Source organism: Acanthopagrus latus, chromosome 16 (assembly GCF_904848185.1).
Source record: "Acanthopagrus latus isolate v.2019 chromosome 16, fAcaLat1.1, whole genome shotgun sequence".
Taxonomy (NCBI): Eukaryota; Metazoa; Chordata; class Actinopteri; order Spariformes; family Sparidae; genus Acanthopagrus; species Acanthopagrus latus.
The window spans coordinates 2,657,434-2,682,278 of NC_051054.1; the positions used below are offsets into that span (position 1 = coordinate 2,657,434).

Below are 24,845 nucleotides of genomic sequence, written 5' to 3' on the forward strand. Positions count from 1 at the left end.
CATATTTCAGTTTCTCCCATTGGCACAGTTCAGAATTTAACACACAAGCATTTCATATTTAAATCAGTTTGAGATTCTCAGGATTCAAGAGAAGTTTGGTTTCTAAAACAGATCCCAAACAAAGATGCAAACCCTGATAAACCATCCTGAGATATTTAAAACAAACTCTACTTCTAACTTCTCCCAGCTGACGACACACAAACATTTAAACTATTTACACAAAAACAAAAAAAAACAAAACAGGACAATGGAGCGATTAATGTCACGCAGAGAAAATCACATCGAGCTGGTTTTGCAGAGTTTCCCACGTCTGTGATCTGAAATCAAAAGTTCAACAGAAAGGACGCGAAAAACACAAACTAACGCAAAGAAAAGTACGTTTCTTTTAGTCTCGGGTCGATTCCTCATTCAGTGGTTATCAGTTCCTCCGTCGACAGCACATGACGCACTCCTGACACGCGAACACTTCCAGAATCTTACAGTTTTATTAACCAATCCGACCGTTTGAACTCAAACCGAGCTCCAACAAAAATATCTCAAAATCCACTTTGCTGAGAAATCCTCCTGGCAGCGAACACCGGCCTTTTTTATTCATCACATCTGCTGAGCGCTTCGTTGTCGTCCTCCCAGAAAGTTTCTCACGGACGGTTTCTCAACCTTTTTACTCTTTCCTTCCCAGAAATGCCGTGAACACTCTAACATGTAACACACAAACGTGCGTCACATCAAATTAAAGCTTTCTAAGTGATTACAGACGTTGCTGGAGGAGACATTAACGAACACGTTGCACAGATATTTGCTCTTAGAAGAAAGAAACTTCATTCGCATGTAATATTCTGGAGGCAGAATGACAAGTCGGCTTGATTCTGTACAAAAAGATGCAGCTGGTTTCAGTTTTCGATAGCTGTGTTTGAAAAGACGTAACCGTTAAACTCTGCGTCCGCTGACGTCGCTCTAGTTGTCGGGCAGCAGGAAGCTGAGGCAGCAGAACGGCAGGTTGGACAGGCAGCCGGTGCTGACGGTGACCTGCATGTCGCCGAATAAAACTCGGCTCCTGTCGCCGTCGGCCAGCTTCTTCAGCTCCGAGAGTCTCTGGAGGATCTGCTGGTGTTCTCGGCCTCTCAGCAGGCCTCGGAAATACAGGACGGCAACCAGGTGTTTATTACTGCAGGTGGAGGAGAAGGAAGAGGAAACGTGTTGAGTCGTTTTAGCAAAGAAGTTTCTACACAACATATCGTGAGGATGCTGCGACTGCAGGAGGAGTTTCTGATCCACAGGAGGCCACCAGGACCAGAGGAGCTCGTCTCCAGACGTAAGACTCTGAGAAACATCCAGAACAAACCAAGACTTTACTCTCAGGGATCATTTCTGTAGTTTCTGACTTGAGGAATGTGTTTCTAAAGAGTTTGGTCTCGCTGCCCACGATGAAGAGTTGAGATGTTTCCTTCAGAGCAGGAAACTGGTGGAAGACTTTGTTTCTCCTCCACTGTTGAAGATTGTTCAGAGTTTCTGACTGAAGCTCTGATGGAGGAAACATGATCTGAGTGGATCCTTTTATACTGTTTAATATAAAACCTCCTATTTAAAGTGTTTTAACACAGATCACAGCAGAAACAGACGTCTGTTTGTGTTGAAGTGAACCTCCGTCTCTAAAATCCTGCAACTCAACCAGCAGGAGAAAGAAGGAGGCGTCCTGAGAGGAGGTCCAATCAGACCCCACTGAGTGGAAACACCTGTGTGGGCGGGGCTTCACAGGTCCTGCTCACCTGCGCAGGTGTTTGTAACGACTGCGTGTGATTGGACCTCTGCTCAGGCTGAAGATGGAGCTGTGCTGCAAATTACTGCAAGTCACCAAACTGCAAACACTGAGTGTAAAGAGACCGAGGTGTGAAAGTTGGTTCATTATTGACTGTTAGCTTAAAAAAACCAACATGTTCAGTGTTTCTGCTGCAGCTTTAAATATGAGGTTTTATATTAAACAGTATAAAAGGATCCACTCAGATCATGTTTCCTCCATCAGAGCTTCAGCCAGAAACTCTGAACAATCTTCAACAGTGGAGGAGAAACAAAGTCTTCCACCAGTTTCCTGCTCTGAAGGAAACATCTCAAGTCTTCATCGTGGGCAGCGAGACCAAACTCTTTAGAAACACATTCCTCAAGTCAGAAACTACAGAAATGATCCCTGAGAGTAAAGTCTTGGTTTGTTCTGGATGTTTCTCAGAGTCTTACGTCTGGAGACGAGCTCCTCTGGTCCTGGTGGCCTCCTGTGGATCAGAAACTCCTCCTGCAGCCTAAAACCACCTGAACGTGGATAAAATCAACGTTTCCATCCAACACAGTCAGTGTCAGTAATCCTCCAGTCAGCTGCTTATAAATCACATCAGCAGAAGAAGAAGAAGAAGAAGAAGAAGAAGAAGAAGAAGAAGAAGAAGACGACACAAACATGTGACTTCTGTAGACGGGTGGAAACAATCGTATTGTTATTTCTGTCTCACAGGTTCAGTTTCTTTAAATTAATCTTTTTTGCATCGACTGAAGTTTGTTCAGCTGAAGTTCAGAAACTCTGAATCCTGTTTTGCCACAAAATTGCAGCTTAATTTTCCAAATCTACCAACATGAAAAGGACGGCCGGCTTTAAAGCTCCATGCTCAGCGATCAGGCTCCTGCACAGGTGTTTTAACTCGAGGCCTGATCAGACGTTTCCTCAGGTGTGTGTGGGCTGTAAATGTTTGAACACCTTCAGTTTCACCAGAACGTGGAGTTTAAATTCTCAGCTCGGCTTCTTCAATCTGCCACCTCGAAGCTTCAGTCAAGTAAGACTTTAACTTGAAGATTGTTCAGTGGTTTTTTTTCCCTCATGATTTCTTATTTCCAAGCGCTCAAAACTAAAATCTCAGCTCATCGTTTCGTCATCGCTCGACTGACTCGTTGATTTGATTCCACTCGGCTGTTCGTACGCGTGACTTCAGCTTCACATGAACTCTGGTTAATACAGAGACGTGTTACTTGAGCTTTGACCGTCACCTGTACCGAGCTGAAGACACGACGATGTCAACACACATCGCTTCTGTTTTTTTTTTAGTCAATCTCTTACTGAAACAGGCTTTCATTGACGTTATTTCATCATCACTTCTTTGTTCGTAAATCTGGGGCAGAAGGTTTTATTTTAATGCAAACTCGGGGGTTTCTGCACATCTTCAGTCTGCTGACATCCTTCTCCTTCGTCCCCATCCAAACATTCAACACTTTCACAATAACAAAAGAGAAACTCTAACACTTTCTAAGAACTTCCACTAGAAATTAAAATCAGGATGTTGGTTAAACGTCTTCATTTTGGGTTTTTCGACTAGTTCTGTCACCACAGCTAAACCTCCGTGTGTGTTTCACTTTAACAAAGCCGCCTGGTTTATAAGAAACTGAACTGAACTAGGAGGAAAAATTCCCCCTCATCAGCCTTCGTGAGGTCTCCTGGCTCTGAGCTGAGCCGCCGGATCAAAACAAGCCGCGGCTCATTAGAGAGTATTTTGCATTTTGAGCTGAACTCCCTCTGCAGAGAGGACTGAAACAACTCCATCTCCACCGAGACTGGATGGAAAATAACTGGATCAACTTTTGGCGCAGGTCCGGAGGAAGAGGATGGATCATTAACGATACAAACACACAGCCTGTGTGTTGCACATCCGCGTCAAAATCAAACAAAAGCTTCTTCTTTTGTTCCCAAAACGTCCAGAAGATCCATTTCAGTGAAACAGAGTCCATAAAACTTTATACCGAGAATAAATACAGAGGAAAAAGCTTTCATCTGCATTTTTATTTCTATTTATTTAACATCACATATTTGAGATACAGATGTGGTTTCTTAGTCGCCCACCTGAAGTCGGGGTAGTGCTCCACGATCGGCTGCAGGTGCTCCTTTATGTCCGCCTTGTTCTTCTGCGTGATGATGTCACTCAGGTCGTCTCCGACGGGGTGGAGCCACTCGTTAGTCGACTTCTGCGTCAGAAGAACGTAACGATGTGTAACGTGTGGAGACATTCACAGACTCAAAACTAGTTCTTACATGTATTTTTTCAATATTGCAATCGATGACATGAACTCTTATTTTCCCCCGTGACGTGACGTCATTCTTTCAAAATCAAAATAAACATTTAGACTTTCTCACATGATCACCAACTTAAGAGGGAACGCCACCGTTTTCACACAAACACGTCAGCTGACGAGTCACTTCGATCTTCCCGAGTTGCACCATCAGAAAAGAAGGATGCAGCAGTTTTTTTTGGAGCTCCACAGCTTATTCTGCTGAATTCAACCTATTATATTGAGTTTTTTTCCTGTTTTAGATCCATTAGATCCTAAATACTGATGCATCAATATTAGCTTCTCAAACTGGAGCTTCTTTGGATTCACTTATATCATTTTAACAGGACAATTTGCAAACATATGCAGGTTTTTCAAACGCGTGTGAACCTGCTGCTGATAAATTAATTTTTCTGGTGTGTAACGTCTCAGACTGAAAGCTGCTTGAACAGAGAGGGAAGGGAAAGTATAAGCCATCCTTAAGTTTGACGTACATCACAGTATTTTCCTAGAAAAGGGGCGGAAATTATCGTCTCTGTCCCGAGTGGTTGTGTTTCCATCTGTACCCGTGATCGCTGCAGAGTCACGCGGACGTTTGTCACGTTGGTGTCAAGTGTTAGAGGCGTTTTACCTCCACGATGAGCCGTCAGACTACGTTTTTCTAGACTTTCTAATCCTTAATTGTTTGAGAAATAATAACGTCATAATAAATTGAATCATCTGAGAAGTTTAGAGGGGTGGAACGTTTGTTCGGTGCCGAAATTTATCACGTTTTTTAGTTTTTTCTCAGCGGATCTTTTACTGCATCTGTCAAATTAATGTGAGAAGAGTTTTATCTGTAAAAACTGATTCTGAAAATGAATAAATCGAGACTTTTTGATTCATTCATACCTGGTTACTTTCCGCTGCTTCCATTAAAACCTCTGCCCACATATTGTGAAATAAATCACTTTTGTTCCGATATTTCACCACGAGCCAAACACAGCGGCTGTTTTGTTGTTGTAGTTTTTGTAGTCGGGGGAAGTTAAACTGTTTTTATTACCATCTCCACAAACAGATCCCTCAGTTCGCTCCACTGCTTGCGGATCTTTCCGGCCGCCTTCTCGTGTTTGCGGTTCTTACACGAGTAGTTGTTCTTCATCAGCTGGCCGACGTATTCCTTCGCCACGTGGTGGTGAAGCCGGCTCGCAAACTCCTGTTGCCGGGAAACACAGACAGACACAAAAACAAGAGGGAGTGATGTTGCAGAATAACAGGATGGTTGGGGAAAAAATAGGGGAAATGTCCTTCACATGACCAGCTGCCATCAGATCATCTGAGCCAACACCTCAACTTCCACCTATTCATGTCTGCCTGGTACCAGAGTTTATTACTCTCACTTAAAACTTCCCTACAGTGGCAGCCGCAGCGTCCGGCCGATAACAATGGTGCCCCGAAATGATTAGCTGGAACTTCCAAAAGGGTTGATGATGAGGATTTCCTGTCCTGACCTCTAAATCCTTGAAATAAAAAGTTAATCATTGCTGATATTCTTCAAGTTTGAGTCACAGTTAATCAACTCTAATCTTAAAAACACAATAAATCCTGTTTGTTGAACGTCTCAGTTACACATTTTGTGGGTTTTTTTCTAATCAGGATCAGGACCGAAAATGAGATTTGGCTGGTCAGTTCAACAACGTGGCTGGAATGTCCCAACAAGCCCTCCTCCTCCACCTCCTCCTCCACCTCCTCCTCCTCCTCCACCTCCTCCACCTCCTCCTCCTCCACCTCCTCCACCTCCTCCTCCTCCACCTCCTCCTCCTCACCTGGACATGTGGAGGCCTCATGAGGGAGCAGTGCTGAGAGAGCAGCTCCGTCCGACGGAGAAGCTGCTTAAAGTCGTCGTCGTTGCTGAGCCACTTCCTCGTCATCATCCTCCTCATGTACGGCTGGAAAACAGCGCGGAAAAAACACATTTTTAAAACACTTAACACACGAGGAATTAAACTGACCAGCCAGGCAGATCAGACGTGACCTTTGACCTCAAAAAATCATCTGGACATTTGTTCCTGTCCACGACTGTCGTCCGCACGGAGACAGAAATATAATAAACAGAAGGAACATGGAGCACTAAGAAGGCCACAAATCTTACAATTATTTTGCCATTTTTCTCGCAAAAGTGCCCCAAATTGACACATTTCAGCTTCTTTTTTTTCTGTAAAATCAACTCTCCTCTAATCCCCAAACTGATTAACAATCCAAATAATATTTAGCTGCGTCCCTGTTGTAAATTATAACTTCATCACCGTTTGTCAAAGCGGTGACGCTGATTGTTATTTAAGGCCGGCGGAGCTCCTCGAGTTTGTTTTGTGTCTGTTTCTTGAAACACTTAAAAACGACCTTCAGCGTGTTCATGTTTTTTTTCCTGCACAAGCAGAATGAATTAATGACGGCTGCTTGTCTTTGCTCAGGGGGAAACGGTGCGACGATGAAGATAAAAGCACTCGGAAAACCTCTCTGGGACGAAGGTCGGAGCGGATCATTAGACAGAAATAGAAACCGCTGCTTGTGTCCTGCTTCCTGCAAACTGTCAGCGATGGTTCTCATGTGACTGCGACCACCATCTCTCCTGAACCGACGAGCGTTTGTGCATTAACGTAACCAAACTTTAACCATCCATCATTTCTATGGTCGTGTGTGATTTGTGTTTTTGTCCTCGAGATGAAACATCATGTGAGATTATCTGTCTCACATCCTTGAAAGCATCTCCGTATTGTTCTTCAACAGAGATTCAGGAAGGGAGCGTCCCCTTTAGTTTTTTTTTTTTCACGATTCCTCTTTTACAAACCACAAGTGAGGAAACAAATCAATGAAAACTAGAACTGAGCTTTCACCTAAAACAACCCGACTTTGATTCATGTGTCCTCGTACCGTCACCTCCTCTTTGAACTGGTCCTCCAGGTCCTGACAGAGTCGGACGATCAGCCACTTCGCCTCCTTTTGGAAAGCTTCCACCTCGTCCGGGCAGGCGTCCCGGTATCCCTCCATGTGCCGCCTGCGGGACGAGAAACAGAAGGAAACACAAAGAACAGTATAAAACCAGCGGCTACCTTGAAAGATCTGCGACTCTGCAAACAAAAAGCAGCGTCTACTTTCAGAACCAGCAAATATCTGAACTTTCTCCTCTTCACATTTTCAAAACAGGCTTGTTCCTTTTAGTTTGATGCGTTTGAGGTGAATTATGGATTATTTTTATTCAGCACACCGTCTTCACAACATGACGAGACTGATTTCAGACAGAGAGGGAGGCTGGAAGTGTCTCGTATCTGCAGAGAGTTTCTGATTTTCTCTCTTTGTTGCTGCTCATCCTGGGAACGAGACGCAACAAGTAACTGTCTCTGTGGTGCGTTCAGGAACAGCTGGGACAATAATCCCACTGATTCTACCTCTAACTTTAATAGTCTCTCTCGAGCTGCAGTTCGCTTTTGCACAGAAATGGCCGGTAGAAATGTCTACTGGAGCGAAGAGGTTGGATCAGTACTCAGTCTTGCACAAAGCAGACATGGAACTTTCAGTATGAATGTCCTCGAACGCCTCATGCCAACCCACATCTACTTTATTGCGACTGACAGAAGCAGCTCGGAGGGTTCAGAAGCTCTGTGCTTTCTCTTTTCCCACCACCAACTCGTGACGCAGCAGCAGCGTTTCTCTCTCATAGTTCTGCTTCTCTGAAATCACGTGAGGTGGCACTCGCTTCACGACTGGCCCGGTTCTGAGTGGCATGGTGTGATTAGTGTCCGCTGTGCTCATTAAAGAAACAGCCTTCCAAACAGGCAGCATGAAGGAATGTAGTCATTTAAACTGTGTTGGCAGAGGCGGTGGGAATCTCCCAGTCGGGTCCAAAATAGCTCAGAGACGAGTCACGCTAACATCGACTCTCTCATCGTCCTCCCTGAATCCGTCTTTTTTAATCTGTCGTCTGCACTGAACTTTGATTATAAAGACACAGAAACAGAAACACGGATGCAAGTAGCCAAAATACGACTCCTGAATCCTGACGGAGCGGTCGGTGTAAACGTTTGGCAGCTTTCTCCTGAATAACTGTTGAATCTGGGGGCTTTTAGCTTCGCATCACAGCGGAGATATCAGCTCACAGTAGAAATATCTCAAATCAGTCTGGAGCTCTCGGGGCTTTCAGAGATTTTGATTAGTAGTTACTGTGTTTGTCCTTCACGGTACGAGATAATTGGTTAAAAGTTAAAAGTTGTATTTCTTACTCTTAATACAAATAAATATGATTAAATCAACCAAACTAAAGCCTTTAAAACCCAGCAGATCATCTCTGAGTGAGCGTGTGTGTGTGTTGGCTGCCCAACTTGTGGTTCTGGCAGAGCGAGTCAGTTTTATCGCGGTGCATTGTGGGTAACTCCAGGAAGTCAGGTGACTTACTGTAAAGCGCTGAAGCTGTTGATGTAGGTTATGTGATACTCGGTCCACAGAGGCTGCGGTCTGAGAGCGCTGCACAGGCGTCTGAACTCGGCGTCGAACCTGCAGAGGAGAAGAAGGAGACTCGATTCAGCTTGTCAGACGAGAAGCAGGGCATCAAACTCCAACACACTTCCCGTGTTTACTCAACCTTTTCACCTCAGAGCCATAAATATGTCAAGAAGTTTAGCTTATCTGCGAAACACTTTCCAAAGAATAATCCTTCAGCTCAGAGGGTGGACACAAGAATAAAGACAAAGTAAGCAGAAAAATAAGAATAAAAAGCAGATAAATAAGAATAAAAAGTGTTTGGTTCACACAGTTAATGTGTTGTTTCTGTTTTCCTGCTGCTGCAGAGAAAAAACGTCAAATAAAAGAATCACAGTGAATATTTTTTCTGTCCTTGAGTATAAAAAGGAAACACATGAGGGGAATCGAACACGCAACCTTCAGAGGCCGAACGTGAAACTGTGTCCACAGCCGGGTTACGTGGTTTGGTTAAAAACAGTATTAGTCACAATCAGGGAGGGAAATATTCTCAGATTACACAACGTGAGGTCAGGATCCTGTTTTGAGTCTTATTTTAGTTTGTTTTCAGCGTGTGGGCTCCCGTCACACGTCTGCCTTCCTCATTTTATTCCTTTATTATCAAATACTTTTGTCATTTATTGTGGAACGAGTGTTTTATTCTCCTTCCCATAAAGAGTTTGCACAACGATGCTGCTGCCCGCACAGATTAAGTGAAACATCAGGTGATAAAACAGATTATAAATATGAGATCTGATGCCCAACAAAACCAAAATAATGAGTAAAAAATCACTGTGGAGCTGCAGAAGTTACTCAAATACAGAAAGTATCTGATATTAAACTTACTTAAGTGTCAGAAGTACAAGTAAAAGTAAAGTATATGTATAATAAATGTATGTAGATCTGATAATCCATCAGATATTTTCTTTTTAATGTGATTGCAGATAAGAAACGTGGCTTTGCTTCGGCTCTGTTGCAGCATTTCATCTGCAAAGTAAGTTGTAACTTCAGTTCTGGACGAGTAAATATACAGTGTTAACATCCTGAGTCTCATGTTGAGGCTCTTCAGATGACGCCAGCTAAACATTTATGTCGGCACATCAACAACACGTTCAGTTTGTGTGCGTCTGTCTTCACAAACCTGCCGGGAAACAGCTTCAGCTCTTGGAGGCAGGACGAGATCACTCTCTGCTCCAGCTCGCCATCGATTAGACGGGAATTCACCACATTTCCTTTAATGTTCTGCGGAGAGACGACGCAAACAGTCACACAAGTCAGCAGAAAGTCATCTGCTGCCCCCTCATGGCCGCAGCTGCGTTTCACTGTCTCATTAATCTCATCTACATGCTTTAGATGCACGCTGACGGATGTGTTCGTGCAGCGTCGTACCGTCCAGATGTCCATGTCGATGTGCGACGTCAGGAGATGTTCGTCGTCCCTCTCAGGAGTCCCTTTGACCATCCAGACTTCCTTGTTTTCAATTTCAATCACTCTCTCCAGTGAAGCTCTCATGTCGTCCTGCAGCGACACACAGGGTTTGTAAAGAATTAAATAAATCCTTCAGCCTCGGGAACAAGACGTACGAGAAGCAAACGCTCTTATTTATAATCTGGAGAACCGTTCAGTGAGTCACAGATGTTGGAGAAGTGTCTCCAAATCAGAGGCTTGCATGCTTTTATTTTGTAGGTCAGAGTCAAAACTGACCTCCTTAAAAACCTGACCAGCAATATTTTATAGTTACGTTGTAGTTTTGTGACTAAATGAGCAAATAAAAATATAATTCTTGATGTTTTTCTTTGGTTTCGTCTAGTTTTCTAAAACACAGTCCTTCTTTTTTACTCTCCAACTACAACAACGTTCTTGTACCATGAAACCTTCCAAACATCCTGCAAATCCAATCCGGCATCATCTTTAACAACAAAGACGTGAATAAATATAATAAACGATCGACGTTGTGCAGAAAATAAACATTTTGTCTCCAAACATGAAGGACCGAGAGTTAAAGGGGCCTGTTAGCTTCAAAGACATTCTGTAATTTCTGGCGCTCGGGGTCTTTTAGCAACAGGCGACCTAATGAATGATGGTGTGTCAGTGCAGAACTGTCTCATGTCTCCGGCGTCCTCGGAGCTCCTGACCTTCACTCTGCAGCAGAACTTGTCTTTGAGCTGCCTCAGGAGGCCGTCCTCCAGCTGCAGATCGACGCTCTCGTCCTTCATGTCCGGCTGCAGGGAGGGACTTCCCATGATCCTCTCGCTGTGGAGGAGAAAACAGGATATGTTTAACAACAATATCACGGTGCTGCGATCAGGTGGCAGTAAAGAAACACTGAGGAGGACGTGTTGCTTCATGTCGGGAGGAGGAGGAAGAAATCAGGTTTTCAAAGCGGCACATTGTTCCCCAAAAATGCTGCAGCTGATTGAAATCAGTGCGAACTGTGACGACGGAGGAGGATTTGTACTTCTGCGGCAGCGTACGTGTGATATACTGAATGAAGACGTCTTTTTTTAGGATGCTCCTTTAAATAATCCGTCAGAAATGTGAACGCGACCTCATTTCAATTTTTCCGTTTCGGCCTCCAGAGAGCGTCGTGCCTCGGTTTTTATCAGATCAGCTGTTTATTTTTGGTCTCCCAAATGTTGTCTGGAGGAGGTTTTTGATGTCTGGTGTGGCCTGATTTGACAAATAATGTCAGCATCCCGTCTCTCGCACTCACGCCGAGGCTGTCGTGCCGTTTGGTATCTTTAAAAACATGCGGGAAGATTAAAACACATCCAGATATTGATGTACTTGTAGATTGTTCAGGTATCTGTTGTTTACTCGTGCTCGGGACGCTTCACCAACACAACATGCGTCTGTTTGACGTCCTGAGAATGAAACTCAACAATCAACTGTCTTTGTGGTGCGTTCAGGAACAGCTGGGACAAATCCTACAGATTCTATCTTTAACTTTAATGGTCTTTGATTGATATTAATACGACGTGAGCTTCAGTTACGTTCACTGACCTCTTGTAGCGGTTGACGATCCAGTCCAGCAGAGCGAACAGGTCCTTCAGCTCCGTCACCTGCAGCTGCAGCTTCTTCAGGTGCTGCCCGACGACCCGGTGGTAGCTCCTCACGTAGGTGCTGAACACGTTGAAGCTGGGCGGGTACGACCACCGCAGCTCCCTCTTCACCTGCTCCAGGTCGTGCACGATGGCCTTCCCCAGCAGACCCAGGTGAACCGCCAGCCAGGAGGCGTTCTCCTCCCTCTTCTCCAGGTGGACGCTCTCCACCTTCACCTGCACCCCCTCGCCCACCGCCTCCCTCCACGACTCCATCCAGCTGCCCGGAAGCCCGCCGGGTTCCTCGGCTCTCCTCTCCTCCTCTTGGATGATCCTGGCAACGGGAACCAGGAGCTCCTTGTTCCTGGAGGGAAGAGAGTTGGAGTCGCGCACGATGGTGTTGATCTTGTTCCTCAGCTCTCCGTACAGGAGGCTGAGGTCTTTCTCCTTCTTGGAGAGCTCCATCGGCGAGTCGTCGCCGCATCGCTCCTGCTCCTGCTGGAACTCCCGCCGCAGGGCGAGCAGGTTCAGGTGAGCCTCCTCCAGCACCTCCCTCTCGATCAGCTTATTGATCTGCATCACTGGGAAGGAAATGGAGGACAAACGGTTTAATGCAGTTGCAGAAGTTTAATATTCCAGTAAAGACGAGTTTAAAGCAAAAACTCTCTTCTTTGAGGCAGGATTTCTCTGCTGTGTGTTTCCTTTCTTCAGCTGCTTTTGTTGCCAAAACAGAGCGAGATAAGGAGGAAAGTTGAACGTACAGACAGAGAAAGAATCCGGAGGCTGTTTGGGAACATTGTGGAAAAAAAAAAAGGTTGCATTTTTACAGCTCGCAGGCATGAACGTCTTTCAACACCCGCAAGGTTGCAGCCGACTTTGGAAGGACGCACTGTAATGTCTCGACGCAATCTGACAACTAAATGCAAATAAAAGCAACTGAGAATCAAATCAGAATAAACCTGAAGGACAGTCGAACACGAGAGGAAAATAAGTTCAGTCATTTGGAGAATAAACAGCGGAGCGAGGGAAGGTAAATCAGTAAACTAATCACGTTGGAGAGCGAGTGTACCTGACAGCGGTGTGTGTGGTAATTCTGGCAGTGTGTACGCCTCCTCCACCTCCTCCTTCACCTCCTCCACCACCTCCTCCTCCTCGTCTTCTTTAACCACCTCCTTCTCCTCCTTCGAGCCCTCAGAGACGGTGACGAGCTCCTTATTGCAGTTTTTATCCTTGTTCTTCTTGGACAATTTCAGGCTCCGTCGGATCGACTCTCCTCTCTGTAAGATCGAGTCAGTGAACCTGGTCATGTTGGGATCTGAGGACGGAGAACACACAGTCAACAGACGTGAAACTGGTCTTCTAGAGTCACGTGGATAAAACAGATCAATTAATTACCTGTCTTTGAATGTGTCAGACCTTTACTTTTCTGCGCGGAGCCCTCGGCCTCGTCTTCCTCCTTTCTCTGGAAAATGCTTCCGATGTTCTTGAGAGGAGACGACGCAGGAGAACCTGAGCTCAGGCCTGACAGGGAGGCAGAGACAGACGCAAGATAAGAGTTTCACAATCACGTCTCTTTGTCAGCGAGAAAAGAAAATCAATCTGAGCGTGCTTTCAGTTTCTCACGGTGCATATCTGCATTTATGTGCAGTGCATGACTTGGCAGCATTTTTCACCCTCACGGTGACCCACAATTAAATCAACGGAGGAATGCAAAGATTAAGTTGTGATGAGAACAGGCTCAGCTCCAGGATACAAAAGTGAAAGTCAAGAGTTGTTGGTCTGGATTTAAAAGAATCAGCGTGACTTTCTCTAAACGGACGAACGTAACCATAAAAACACAGCAGAATCCTTCATGCTCTGAATATTCAACTCTCGACAGGATCAGTTTTTAACTACAAAAACTTAGAAGTAAATGAGACTGACTGAACTTTGTTAGGAGCTATTAAAACAAGACAACGTGCCTCTAAAAAAAGACGAATCTGAGCTGGAAAACATGATGATCAACTAACAGAAACAACTTCTTCACGAGTATTTAATCTAAATGTCTAGAAGTCCTGATTTCCAGTGAAACTGTGGATTGTTCCATGTTTTTATCTGTCAGTCATCTGTTCAGCCTCCCGACTCTCATTCACTGAAAGGATGGAAGTTTTTTTATTGGTGAGGTTTGATGGACATGGACCTCAGAGTCCCGTACCATCGTGACATCGTGATTTAAAGGTGAGGTTGTTGTTCAAACCCCGCCATGCAAGTTTTAGGTGCTTCCCTGTTCTGTTTCACATGAATGAGGTTGTTATCAGGCTGCAGATGACGAGATAATAATCTGAACCAGGCGAGCTGGAGCAGAGGAACATACAGCAGGAGGCTTTGCATCGTAGCGTCACACTGACCGATGTGTTGTGGAGATAAAGATCATGGCGGTGTTAGCAACATGGACGAGACACACCTTCAAATCCAGACAACAACATGTCCTCAAACTGAACCAGAAATGTACTTTAATCCAACAGGGTTCAACACAAAAGAGCTACAGCTGGTGGATACAGAGGGGTTTTTATGAAATCTTTACATACAGCAAGTTTCAACCAAAACAAGCCGACGTCACAAATCTTTAAGGACAAACTCGATGACTGAGGTGTTTGTTTACATGATTTCCAAAAGTGGGAAAAACCCTGAAAGAGTCCGACGATCACACTGGTTCGTCCGGGATTTTTTTTTCTCTTTCACTTGGATCTACATCAGACTGCAGCTAATGATTACGACTGTGAAGGAAACTGGTATCTGTACGTATTTAAGCTCGATGCCTTCAAGTAGCAGTACAGTAAATTCAGTCGTCCCCGAGGGCCGAAAACGTCAAAACGTCACAGAAACACGACATGAAAACAAGAGAAATGTGCAAAACGGACATTAGATTTTACATTTAACGAGCCAGCGTTAAAAATAATATAAATAATAGCTTGTTTGGGTCAGATTAACCCTCCACAATCCTCGTTCACGAGTCCGTCAGCTTCAAACATAATCACCGTTTTGCCTCGATGTTTAACAAACATCATCATTAAATCTCAGGTTTCTTGTGACCACAACAGGTTTTCTGTGTTTCCAGTCTTATTTTAATGACGTCTGTTTGTGTTCTCAGCTGGAGAAACTGCCCGTCTTGCTCTTTTCTGAACTTTATTCCCACACTGCTGCTCTTTTTTTCTTTTTTACGCCTACGCACACAGAATCAACCCACACTCGAGTGGAGCGAGCTCGCGCAGGGGAATTATGGGAAATGTATGCGAGGAGGTGAATTAAAGGAGGCGGGACGAGGGAAAGTCAGCTCACTAAAACTACAAGCTGGATCCAGAAGAATGAAGATAAATGGATCATTTCTCCACGTACAGATACATAAACTGACTCATTCTGTGGAGTTTGTTGCTTCTCACCTTCCTCGTCCTCTGACCTTGAGGAGCCACGTTACTTCCTGCTCCTCCTGTTTATACTCACTTGGTGACGGAGGCAGTTTAAGCCCCGACTCGTCTCCTTTAGCCGTGACCTTTGACCCCGCTCGCCGGATGCTTTTTCTGAGCGTATTCAGCATGCCCAGCGTCTCCTTCGCGGCACCGTCCGTCTTCCCGTTTCTCCTGAGGGACACCGCGTCCTCCTCGGGGTTTTCAGCGTTTTTATCCATCATGTGCGACATCTCATCCCGTTAAAAGACGTCCGACTGAGAGGAAGTGACAGGAAATAAAAGGTTAAAGCCGGCAGAGGAGATGTGTGTGTGTGTGTGTGTGTGTGTGTGTGTGCGGAGGAGCTCAGGTGTGTTTTCGGTGATGGTGGTTCAGACGACCAGGACAGGACGAGCAGTTCTGTTTACACAAAACACATCAGACTGTTGTTTAGCTCTCGTTCTTATGTATGTACTGTCACAACGGATACGTGACGTACTGAAAGAGTCCAGGAGGGAAATCAACGACCTCGACACTTTGACAGATTTTAAAATATCTGATGTAAAAATGTTGATCGGGGAGAAACTTAAGCAGCCGCACCTGAAAGAAGAAGTTTGATCCTCTCAGGTGACACACAACTGCATTAAAGGTGCATTGTGTAGTTTTTGAGAATACAGCTTTATCAGAAAAGAATAAAATTGAACTTTTTCTGTCTCAACAAACTAAATAAACAAACAAAATCTTTTTGTTTTCGCGACTGAATAAACTGAATAAGCATAGTGACCTTAAAGGACAACACAGTATGTGTTTATGTGGCGGACCCTGCCACCTTTCTAGCTTCAAACAGTGTTTTCAGTTTGTATTATTACCTCATTAATATTGTACATATAAGAATTATGAGTTTGAGTTTCATCTCTAAAACTTCACAGTGCCCCTTTAAACACATATTTACATGATACCTCTGTATTACCTGAAGTCTCGGGGCAAGTCCATCTCCCCTGACCTCACGAGGGGGAACTTGTCTGGAATATTTACGTATATTTCAAAGTAGAAAGTTGCCGTGAAGTAACGTGTAAAAACCTGATTGCTGAGGCTTCAGTTGCAGGTCGAACTGCCAAAGAAACATCATTTTGTTCCGGACAGCCAGACGTATGTGTTTACATTTGGCATCCCCCCCTCCCCCTTACTCGCTCGTGCCCCCATCTTCATACTCTGCCGCCATTTTGGATCTTTGGATCCTGTAACACTTCCTGATGAATCCGTCCCCGAACAGACGGACATATAAACACAAAAAAACTAAAAACTGCTTCTCTGCACCAGCACGCAACAGATTCATACCAATAAAACAATATTATCTCTCATTATCTGTAACCAGACGGTCACAGTGCAACTACAAGTGCTCTGCAGAGGTTGTGCTCTCTTTTTTAAGATATAAATTAAGTATAAAAAGGAGTTTAAATCAGCTGTAAACAACATTAAAACACTGTGTTCTTCCGTGTGTGTAAAAGATTTGATAACAGAGGATGAAACTTGAGGCTTGTAGGTGAAAAGTCGCCTTTTCAAGATAACAATCTGCAAGAAAAACTGTTTTTATTCTACTTTTTGTTCTTATTTTTCTCCACAAATTGATATAAAGATCAAAAACTATACAGTTTCCATACAGATGTCACCCGACACACAACATAAGTCTAATTCCCTGCAGAGATTATACAACATCATAATAAAACCATAAACCCCTGTAAAAAAAAAAAAAAACATGATCCTGTCACTTTAAACCCTCAATAAAAGGCCTCAACATCTGGATTTATATTTCACAGCCTTGTTTTTTTTTTATTTTTTTTTTATTAATCTTTACCTTTTAAACAGTTTGAGGCTCAGCAGATTAAAAAGTCTCCAGAGTGCTGATAAGAGTCTGACGCTCAAACAAACACACAATAACCTTTAAATGCACACAAAGCGCCTTTTGTCTCCACTTAACAACCGACATGACTGTGAAATAAATCTCCAACATGTGACTGATGGATAGAAACTGAGCTGCGAGTTAAACAGTTACGTCTGACTTTACGTTGAGAGAAAAGAGGTAACGTGTCTCTTACCTGTTCAGGTGTGTAAACTCCTCAGTTCTTCCACTCCGTCTGTTTTTAATATCCCCGCGCTTAACTTTCACTTTCTCTCTGTTGTCTGTTTCCTGTTTCTTGATGGTTAAACTGGTTTGGATATGTACTAAAAGCAGGAGTGACGATAAATTCCCCCTTTTGTCGTGAGGGTGAGATCAGGTGAGCCAGGTGCTGCTGCTGCTGGCTCGAGGATCAGCGTCCCGTGAACTCACCATGAGTTAATGATTATACACGTTTATAAACTGGAGGCGTGTTTGTCCGCAGAGGTCACATTGATCCGGACAGCCTGGCTCCAGCTGCACAGTCTGTGGTCACCTGGTACATTAGTTTGTCTCGTACCTGTCTGAATATGACGGCAGTGGTGCGTTTAAGTACCCCCCTGTAAAGTCCAGTTTCAAGGTGAGCTTTTAATAGGAAGGTCACTTGTTTTTAATGCCTTTCAGTGTCATTTCACGCCCCCCTGTAAAGCACTTTGCGTTGCCTTGTGTCTCACCTCGTCTTACTTGGTAACTGGAGCTGCTGTTAGCCAGTTAGCACAGTTAGCCGTGCAGTTAGCGGATCCAAACTGTGAGACTTGGGTCCACAGGGTTAGAGTCTGTAATCTGTAATCTGATCACAGGTACATCATTTTTTTCTAGTACCTGTGTCTGAAAGTGCCACATTGGTGTGTTCAAGTACCCCCCTGTAAAGTCAAGTTTCAAGGTGAGCTGTTGATAGGAAGGTCACTTGTGTCTTGAAGTCTTCCTGCTTGTTTTTAATATCTTTCAATGTAGTTTCACGCCCCTGTAAAGCACTTTGAGTTGCCTTGTGTCACATCTCACCTTACTTGGTAACTGGAGCTTCTGTTAGCCAGTTAGCACAGTTAGCCGTGCAGTTAGCGGATCCAAACTGTGAGATTTGGGCCCCGTGCCCACAGGGTTAGAGTCTGTAATCTGTAATCTGCAGGGTAACTAAAGTTATCAAATTAATGTAGCGAAGTTAAAAAAAAAGAAGACAATATTTGCCTTTTTATGTAAAATATTGAAGTAAAAATAGAAAATGGAAGTACAAGTACCTCAAAGTTGAACACTACTTGAGTAAATGTACTTAATTACATTCCACCATTGAATGAAACACCCAACAAATAACCACATTTATCTAATAATTGTTAAAAACAGTGAGGTTAGGATGCTTGTGGTGCATTCAGGGGCTGCTGTGCTCTTTCTCTCCACTGGATGGCCATATATATGTGACACTCTGGCTCCTGGTCTTCTTCCTCTGCAGTTCACTTTGTTTGTTTTTTTATTTACAGGAGATGGAAGTTAAGATTAAGCACTAAATATGTGGATTAAAAAAAACAACAACAACAACAAAACATTAAGATTTGTATTCTGCTGATGTTTTTTTTATATATATATATAAGAGGTCAGACATCTGCTGCATCAGAGGAGATGGTAATATCGAATGTTTCCGGTCCAGAGTGGCGTCGTGACCAACTGCTGCATCTTGTGTGTGTGTGTGTGTGTGTGTGTGTGTGTGTGTGTGTGACCTATAGAGGATTACAGATATACGGTACGGAGATGAAAGTCTTACCCAGCTGCTGTCTATAGTGTCAGCATGAGCTTAACACAACAACATCACACCACCTGTTTTATGCTTCCATGATGTCTTTTCTTTGTCTTTTTCTTCCTCTAAACCCTAAAATCCTTCAGAAATAACATCTGAAGGTGAAAGATAACACATTTAAAATCATTTAAAGTAATATTTCTCACTTCTTGAGGGGCTGAAATGTGAAGCCAACGCAGAAGTGCATTAATAATGCACTCTTTCCACTGGTTTCAAAAAGAGGTCTCATTGCATGTAGGCTTATGAGAAAATGACGCCGCTTCTCACTTGATTTATTAACTCAGTAAACAGTTTCTGGTCTCAGTCACTTGTTTCAAGTCTTCGTCAACACAGCCTGATGTTAATTTTCTAAATCATCGTACCGTTTAGAGATAAAATAAACGATAAATCAGGGTAAGCTTCAGGGCGTGGCTGCCACCATGGGTTCTTATTCCCAGCTCCGCCCTCTCTCGTCCAAATATGGTCACTTCTTGTTCCAGAAAAACAAGATGGCGACGGCCGTAATGCAGAACTCAGTCGTCTACAAACCACTCGTTCCATCTGCCACCAGGCTCACTGTGTCAGTGCTAACATGCTGATGCTCAGCGGGTGTAAAGTTGACCATGTGCACCATCTTAACCTGTTAGCGTGCTAGCATTAGCCAATTAGCATGTAAGCTTAGTTGAACTTTTACCAGACATGAATGGACGCAGCAAAATTTAAAATCGCCAGAATAAATGTTAGTTAACGACGTCTTTGCAACATTTTTGGTTGAATTTTTCTATTTCTCTCTTGACGCGATGCTGCGTTCATGCTCCGGTTGGGTTTAGGCCCAAAAAGCAGTTTGGTTAAGGTTAGAAAAACATCATAGTTTGGCTTAAAATACCTGTTGTGTTCACTGTCATCACTGATGAAGATGGTTTAACATGGAGCACCACCACCGTCATGTGATTAACACATAATGTGAACGTGATACGCCACGTTTCTGTTTCTGTTTACAGAAAAGTTATCTGCCATGACTTCATCATATCCTGGAGACTGGGCTGAATTTCACCCTCATGCTGGTGCCAATTAAATAACTGAATGCTATCTGAGTAAAAACCTTTGTGACGTCGGGGATAACATGCTGGTAATTTACTTCCTTTGGTTCACACAGTTCAACAACAAAACAGACTTTCATCAAATAATCTCTATTGCATTTCCTCTGTTTGAAAATAAGGATTTTATAGCGGCGGCAGTGTAATTGAACATCCAACATGCTCTAAGCTCTTGGACATCTGTGCGCACACACACAGACACACACAGACACACACACACACACACACACACACACACCATTCTTTTCATTATGCAACTCTAATCTGAAGCTCAAAAGCAGCCATTGTGTGGCGGCGGAGCGGCTGCTGAGTTAAACAGCACGGTGGAAATCCCTGAACTGCCGGTAGAACTGGTCGTAATGTAGCATCATGGTGGAGACGGCTGTGGTGAAGAATAGAAACTGAGACTGAATGAAAACAGGTGGGAAATGAAAGTATAAACTGTGTTACACCTTTTACTGTAACAGCCAGGTTTATAAGAATCTACCTGGAAGTGCAGGTCCAGCTCGAAACAGGTGTTGTTGTATCTTTGAATAAACATTCAGTAGCTGTTGATTTAAAATAAAAAAGGCTGCACGCTGTTGCTTTAAATCACATGAGTCTGAGATGCAGTGAGCCTGGACAGTACAATGTCAATCTGTCGGTGGTTACAGAGAGCGTGTATACCATCTGAACACACAGACGTGATAATCAACCCCACAACTTACAGAACTTGCCTTAGAAAATGCAAATTTTTACGTTTTCTTCAGCATCAACATAATCCAGTGATAGCTATCTGTATATTTATTGATTTATTGCAAAGAGGAACCACAAATATCTAATTCAGCATACTTTAAGTGGCGCTATTTTGTTTGTACAGTCCCTTTTTTTTTATCATTATATGTCGTATTTGTTTTGTTCTGTCATGCTATGTCACATTTTCACATTTATGTGACATATGTTACTGTAGAAAATGCTATAATTCCTTTGCTAATCTATGCTGTGATTCTTTAGCTGTTATATTCTCAGTGTCATAGTCCCTGATGAGCACAGAAACATATACCACCCACCTCATGTGCTGTGTCACCTTGTACCCACGGGCGGCCCTCGAGTAAAGAGACATCTTGATGCTGTTATTCCTCATTTACATGCTCTGACACTGATAACTCAGTGCTGATACAGCTCCAGCTCCAAAATAACACATAGTCATGTTATTTGGATAAAATATTACATTTAGCAGAGTGAAAATTATACATGGGAAATTGGATGCATTCACGCCTGTCAGTCCTCCGGTCGTCAGGTGACCCAGACGGCTCAGACGGTTTTCTTTTTGTCAATCAAACAGTAAAGACCAGGCGGGAAATCATCCGACATCTGTAGACCGCTCGGTCCTCGTCAGACGGAGCTCTGTCTTATCTAGATACGGCACATCGGGTTTGAACTCTGCTCTTTGGAGATAACTGAACCGGGATAATCAACTGAACAAAGCCTCGTTCTGTCCGCCTGTCCATCCGTTAAAGTATCCTGGGGACACCTTTTAACTGCGTATATTTGGGGTTAAGTGTCACTGTCATGCCTTCATGGCTGTAGTAAATTCAGTGTGAGTGACAGATTTTTTCTTAAATTCACAGTGGATTTTTATGGGAGTGTCTACCACAGTAGTTTAGTGGCTTTATATTCGTTTTCCCAGAATGCTGTGATTTAAAAAAAAAAAAAAAAAGTGCCCAACCAACCTTCCCGTAATCTTGCCCCAGGTGAATATCTGCTGTGTCTCGAGCTGTCAGTCTGTCTATCAGCGTCTCCGCTGCAGAGCTTGTTTATTCTTTCATTGTCTGTCACAGTGACAGACTCGAGGTTTTTTTTTTTATGTGCATCTGCTCACCCAACTGTAATCCAGGGTTCAGACATCAATTAAAAATGAAAAAATACACAGTTAATTCAGGCCTGACCCTGTTTGGCTCTGAGATTACAAGTTATTAATATGTTAACAATTTCTTTGGCAAATGTACAAACTCAGGTTACTTCTGACTTAAATTAAGAACAGGACAATGCTAAGGTTACTCTAATATCACTGTCAACCTACTCCTGGAACTAACGTAAGCTAGCTTCCTACACAAGATAAAATCTGCCTGCGAAAACTTTCATTCTAGTCAATAACACTGATGTTTGTCAGCTGGAAACGTCTGACACAAGGATCGTCATTTTAGTTTCGTTTATTTGTGTTTTCTGGGTTGTTGTGTCTTTTGCTCTGTTTCCCTCTTGTGTTCTTGTGCTCCTCACCCACACCGACTCTCCATCACCTCGATTAACTCAACCCCGTCCCTGGTGTTCGTCCAGCCTATCAGTTCCTCCCGTGTTCCTGGTGTTTGTTCAGTCAATCACTCTACTGTTCCTAGTGTTTTTTGCAACCTATCAGTTCCTCCTGTGTTCCTGGTGTTCGTCCAGCCTATCAGTCACTCTACTGTTCCTGGTGTTTTTTGCAACCTATCAGTTCCTGTCCTCTTCCTATTGTTTTTCCAGCCTATGAGTTCCTCTCCTGTTCCTAGTGTTTTTCCCAGTCTATAATTTCCTTCCCTGTTCCTAGTGTTTGTCCATGCTATTCACTTTTTCTCTTTCCAGCTTATAATTTCCCTCCCGTATAAGTTTCTCCCCTCGTTCATAGTGTCTTTCCACTCTTTCCTCTCACCCGTGTTTTTCCGCCTTACTCCTCTTGCACCTCATCTCCTTGTTTGTTTGTTTGTTGTTTCCTGTTCCTGCTGTCATGTTTCCCTGATCACGAGGTTCCTGTTGCGTTTGCCTGTTCCTTGTGTCGCTGTGACTCTGAACATCTCTTCATCCATTACAATTTAACAATTGAGAGTGATGGTAGGCTAACTAACTAACTAATCGCCTCATTCACCGCTGGTCATCATGGAGAAAAACTCACAGTTGGTGTATTTGAGGGTCGTTCCTGTTGTTTCATTCGTATATTAGTCGACTGAAAGCTAATGAGAAACACTCATTCCAGATCACTTTTTCGAAAACAAGATGTTAAGTGCTGGAGTGGGATTTGACATTAAAAGCATTTTGGGAAACAATGTGTCAAACACCGGAGCAAAATAAAACATTTGAGAACATAAAGAAAGGAAAGTCGACAGACAGATGGCAGGAGAGTCTCAGCGACACAAGAGAAAGAAGACTGAAGCTTTTTTTTTTTTTCATTGTCTTTATCTTTCCAGTTGGATTTCTGCTCCGTGACTCATTCTGTTTTCAGTTGTCTCTGCTCAGGGGAGAGCAGAGAAAAGGAGAGATATCAGGTGAGGTGAGTTTTTATTCTACACTGCTGTCAGAGACAACAAAAAAAAAAATTGGAAAATAGTAAAAGACAAAGACAGATATGTGGAAGAGACGACAGAAAGGGAGACGTGGGGAGGAAAAATGTGAAGGCATGAGATGAAAAAAAAGAGAAGAGCTTAGCAGAGCAGCGGGGAGATACGGTGAACAGGAGGTACAGGATTTTAAAATTGGGTTATGGGGAGAGATCAAACTTTTTTCTGCCTCGCCTAAAACCGAGACAGTTTCCCCGATCCTACACTCACACACAAATTATACACACAATCTGATGTTTTATTGCATGAAATTTAAACTAAAATCTGACAAAAATGATTGAAAATTAATGTCAGCATTTCATTATCTAATGCGAATGTCATCCGTCAACGTACACAATGTTTTCCTGGTGAGGAGAGAATTTACAGCTCACAGTGAAGGCGATGCTGAAAAGATCTTCAGTTAACAAATCTGATAAAAGTACAGAGTTGCTGTGATCCTTTAATGAGGAGTCGACACAATGGTGAACATTTCACTGTAGCCTCCTCCAAGGTCTTGCTATTTCTCTATCATTAACCCTCAGTGTTAATTTAATGAGTCATTTTGTCGTGCAGATTTCAGCTTAATTAAGATCAGTAACTGAGGACAAGCAGCTGGAAGTCTTATGGAGACGGATAATTGTTTGGGTAGCGCACATTCATTGAAAATGAATGGAAAAATACATAATGGGTCCGTGTGGCTGCACTGTTGGATGGAGCCTGGAGTGAGAACAGAGAGAGGGGCTAAAACTGTGAAGACTAGCACTCTGACACCGTCTGAACAAGAGGAGAAGCACACGACGCCGCTTTCCTGAAGCTCGACACTCGAGGAATACACCAACGTAACGGAGGATTTGCCTTTTATTTGAGATTTAAGTGTAATCTGAGGTCAAACGAGCAGGAACACATGATTCTTACTGCCTTCAGTCAGATGTGGTTTCTTGTGTGATGATTTTGATGCAACAGGAGCTGATACAGAATCCAGCTGGCACTTAGGGTCCATCCACATGGAAACGCTTTCGTGTGTAAACGCCTGTGTTTTGCATCATTTCGGCCGATCGTCCACATGGATCCTGTAAACACACTGTTTTGAAACCTGGTCTCAGGGGAGGAAAATCCGAAAACTCAGCCCTTGTGTTCTCGTGTGGACGGTGAATCCGCATACTTTGTGTATCGATGACGCCATCGCCCCACCCCTCGACCTCGAGCCTTCGACCTCTGAACCCCTCAACGTCTCATAACAACAACAATAATGGCGGACTAAATGCTTGTGATCGTGCTGCAGAAGATATTGAGCCTATCAGGGTTACTAAGGCAAAATATTCTGCTCCTCTGCCACTACGCTCAGCGAAAAGGATTATGGACAACTGACCAGCCATTATCGTCGTCTTCTTGTTGTGCTCGTTTCTTCTTCTACCGTCTGTTTGTATACAGCGAGCAGGCTTCATGCTCCGCCACCTGTAGGCCTGGAGAAAAAGACTGTTTTGGTACGTGTGGACACGACCTAAACATAGTTCAGACTTCAGTTGCAGGGTTCAGATCTCGAATCCTACAGCGCTGTAGGTAAATATCTTACTGAGGTTTGTTTGATTAGTGAAAAGCCTGAAAGGGAAAAGAATTTTGTGGTCATAAATTGTTCCCCGCGCTGCTCACATGTTGTCAAAAAGGTTTTGCTGTAACGTGTTGAAGGCAA

The 24,845-nt window shown here is 43.5% G+C and overlaps 1 protein-coding gene and 2 non-coding genes across 3 annotated transcripts; 1 reads left to right on the forward strand and 2 right to left on the reverse strand.

The window, feature by feature from the left end:
- Nucleotides 1-482: 482 nt before the first annotated feature.
- exoc3l4 (exocyst complex component 3-like 4) lies at nucleotides 483-17,464 on the reverse strand. The gene is made up of 14 exons (XM_037072128.1): nucleotides 17,128-17,464; nucleotides 15,090-15,309; nucleotides 13,005-13,130; nucleotides 12,679-12,924; nucleotides 11,572-12,190; nucleotides 10,704-10,821; nucleotides 9,958-10,086; nucleotides 9,710-9,810; nucleotides 8,506-8,604; nucleotides 6,988-7,111; nucleotides 5,883-6,005; nucleotides 5,120-5,272; nucleotides 3,872-3,993; nucleotides 483-1,165 (listed from the first exon to the last, which is right to left on the reverse strand). The coding sequence occupies exons 2-14, from the start codon at nucleotides 15,283-15,285 to the stop codon at nucleotides 955-957; spliced, it is 2,367 nt and encodes a 788-aa protein (XP_036928023.1). The 5' UTR covers nucleotides 15,286-15,309; nucleotides 17,128-17,464; the 3' UTR covers nucleotides 483-954.
- On the forward strand, nucleotides 1,344-1,549 carry LOC119005262. The gene has a single exon (XR_005070440.1). It is a non-coding gene; the product is annotated as a small nucleolar RNA U3 (small nucleolar RNA).
- Nucleotides 1,993-2,198, reverse strand: LOC119005285. The gene has a single exon (XR_005070462.1). It is a non-coding gene; the product is annotated as a small nucleolar RNA U3 (small nucleolar RNA).
- Nucleotides 17,465-24,845: the final 7,381 nt, after the last annotated feature.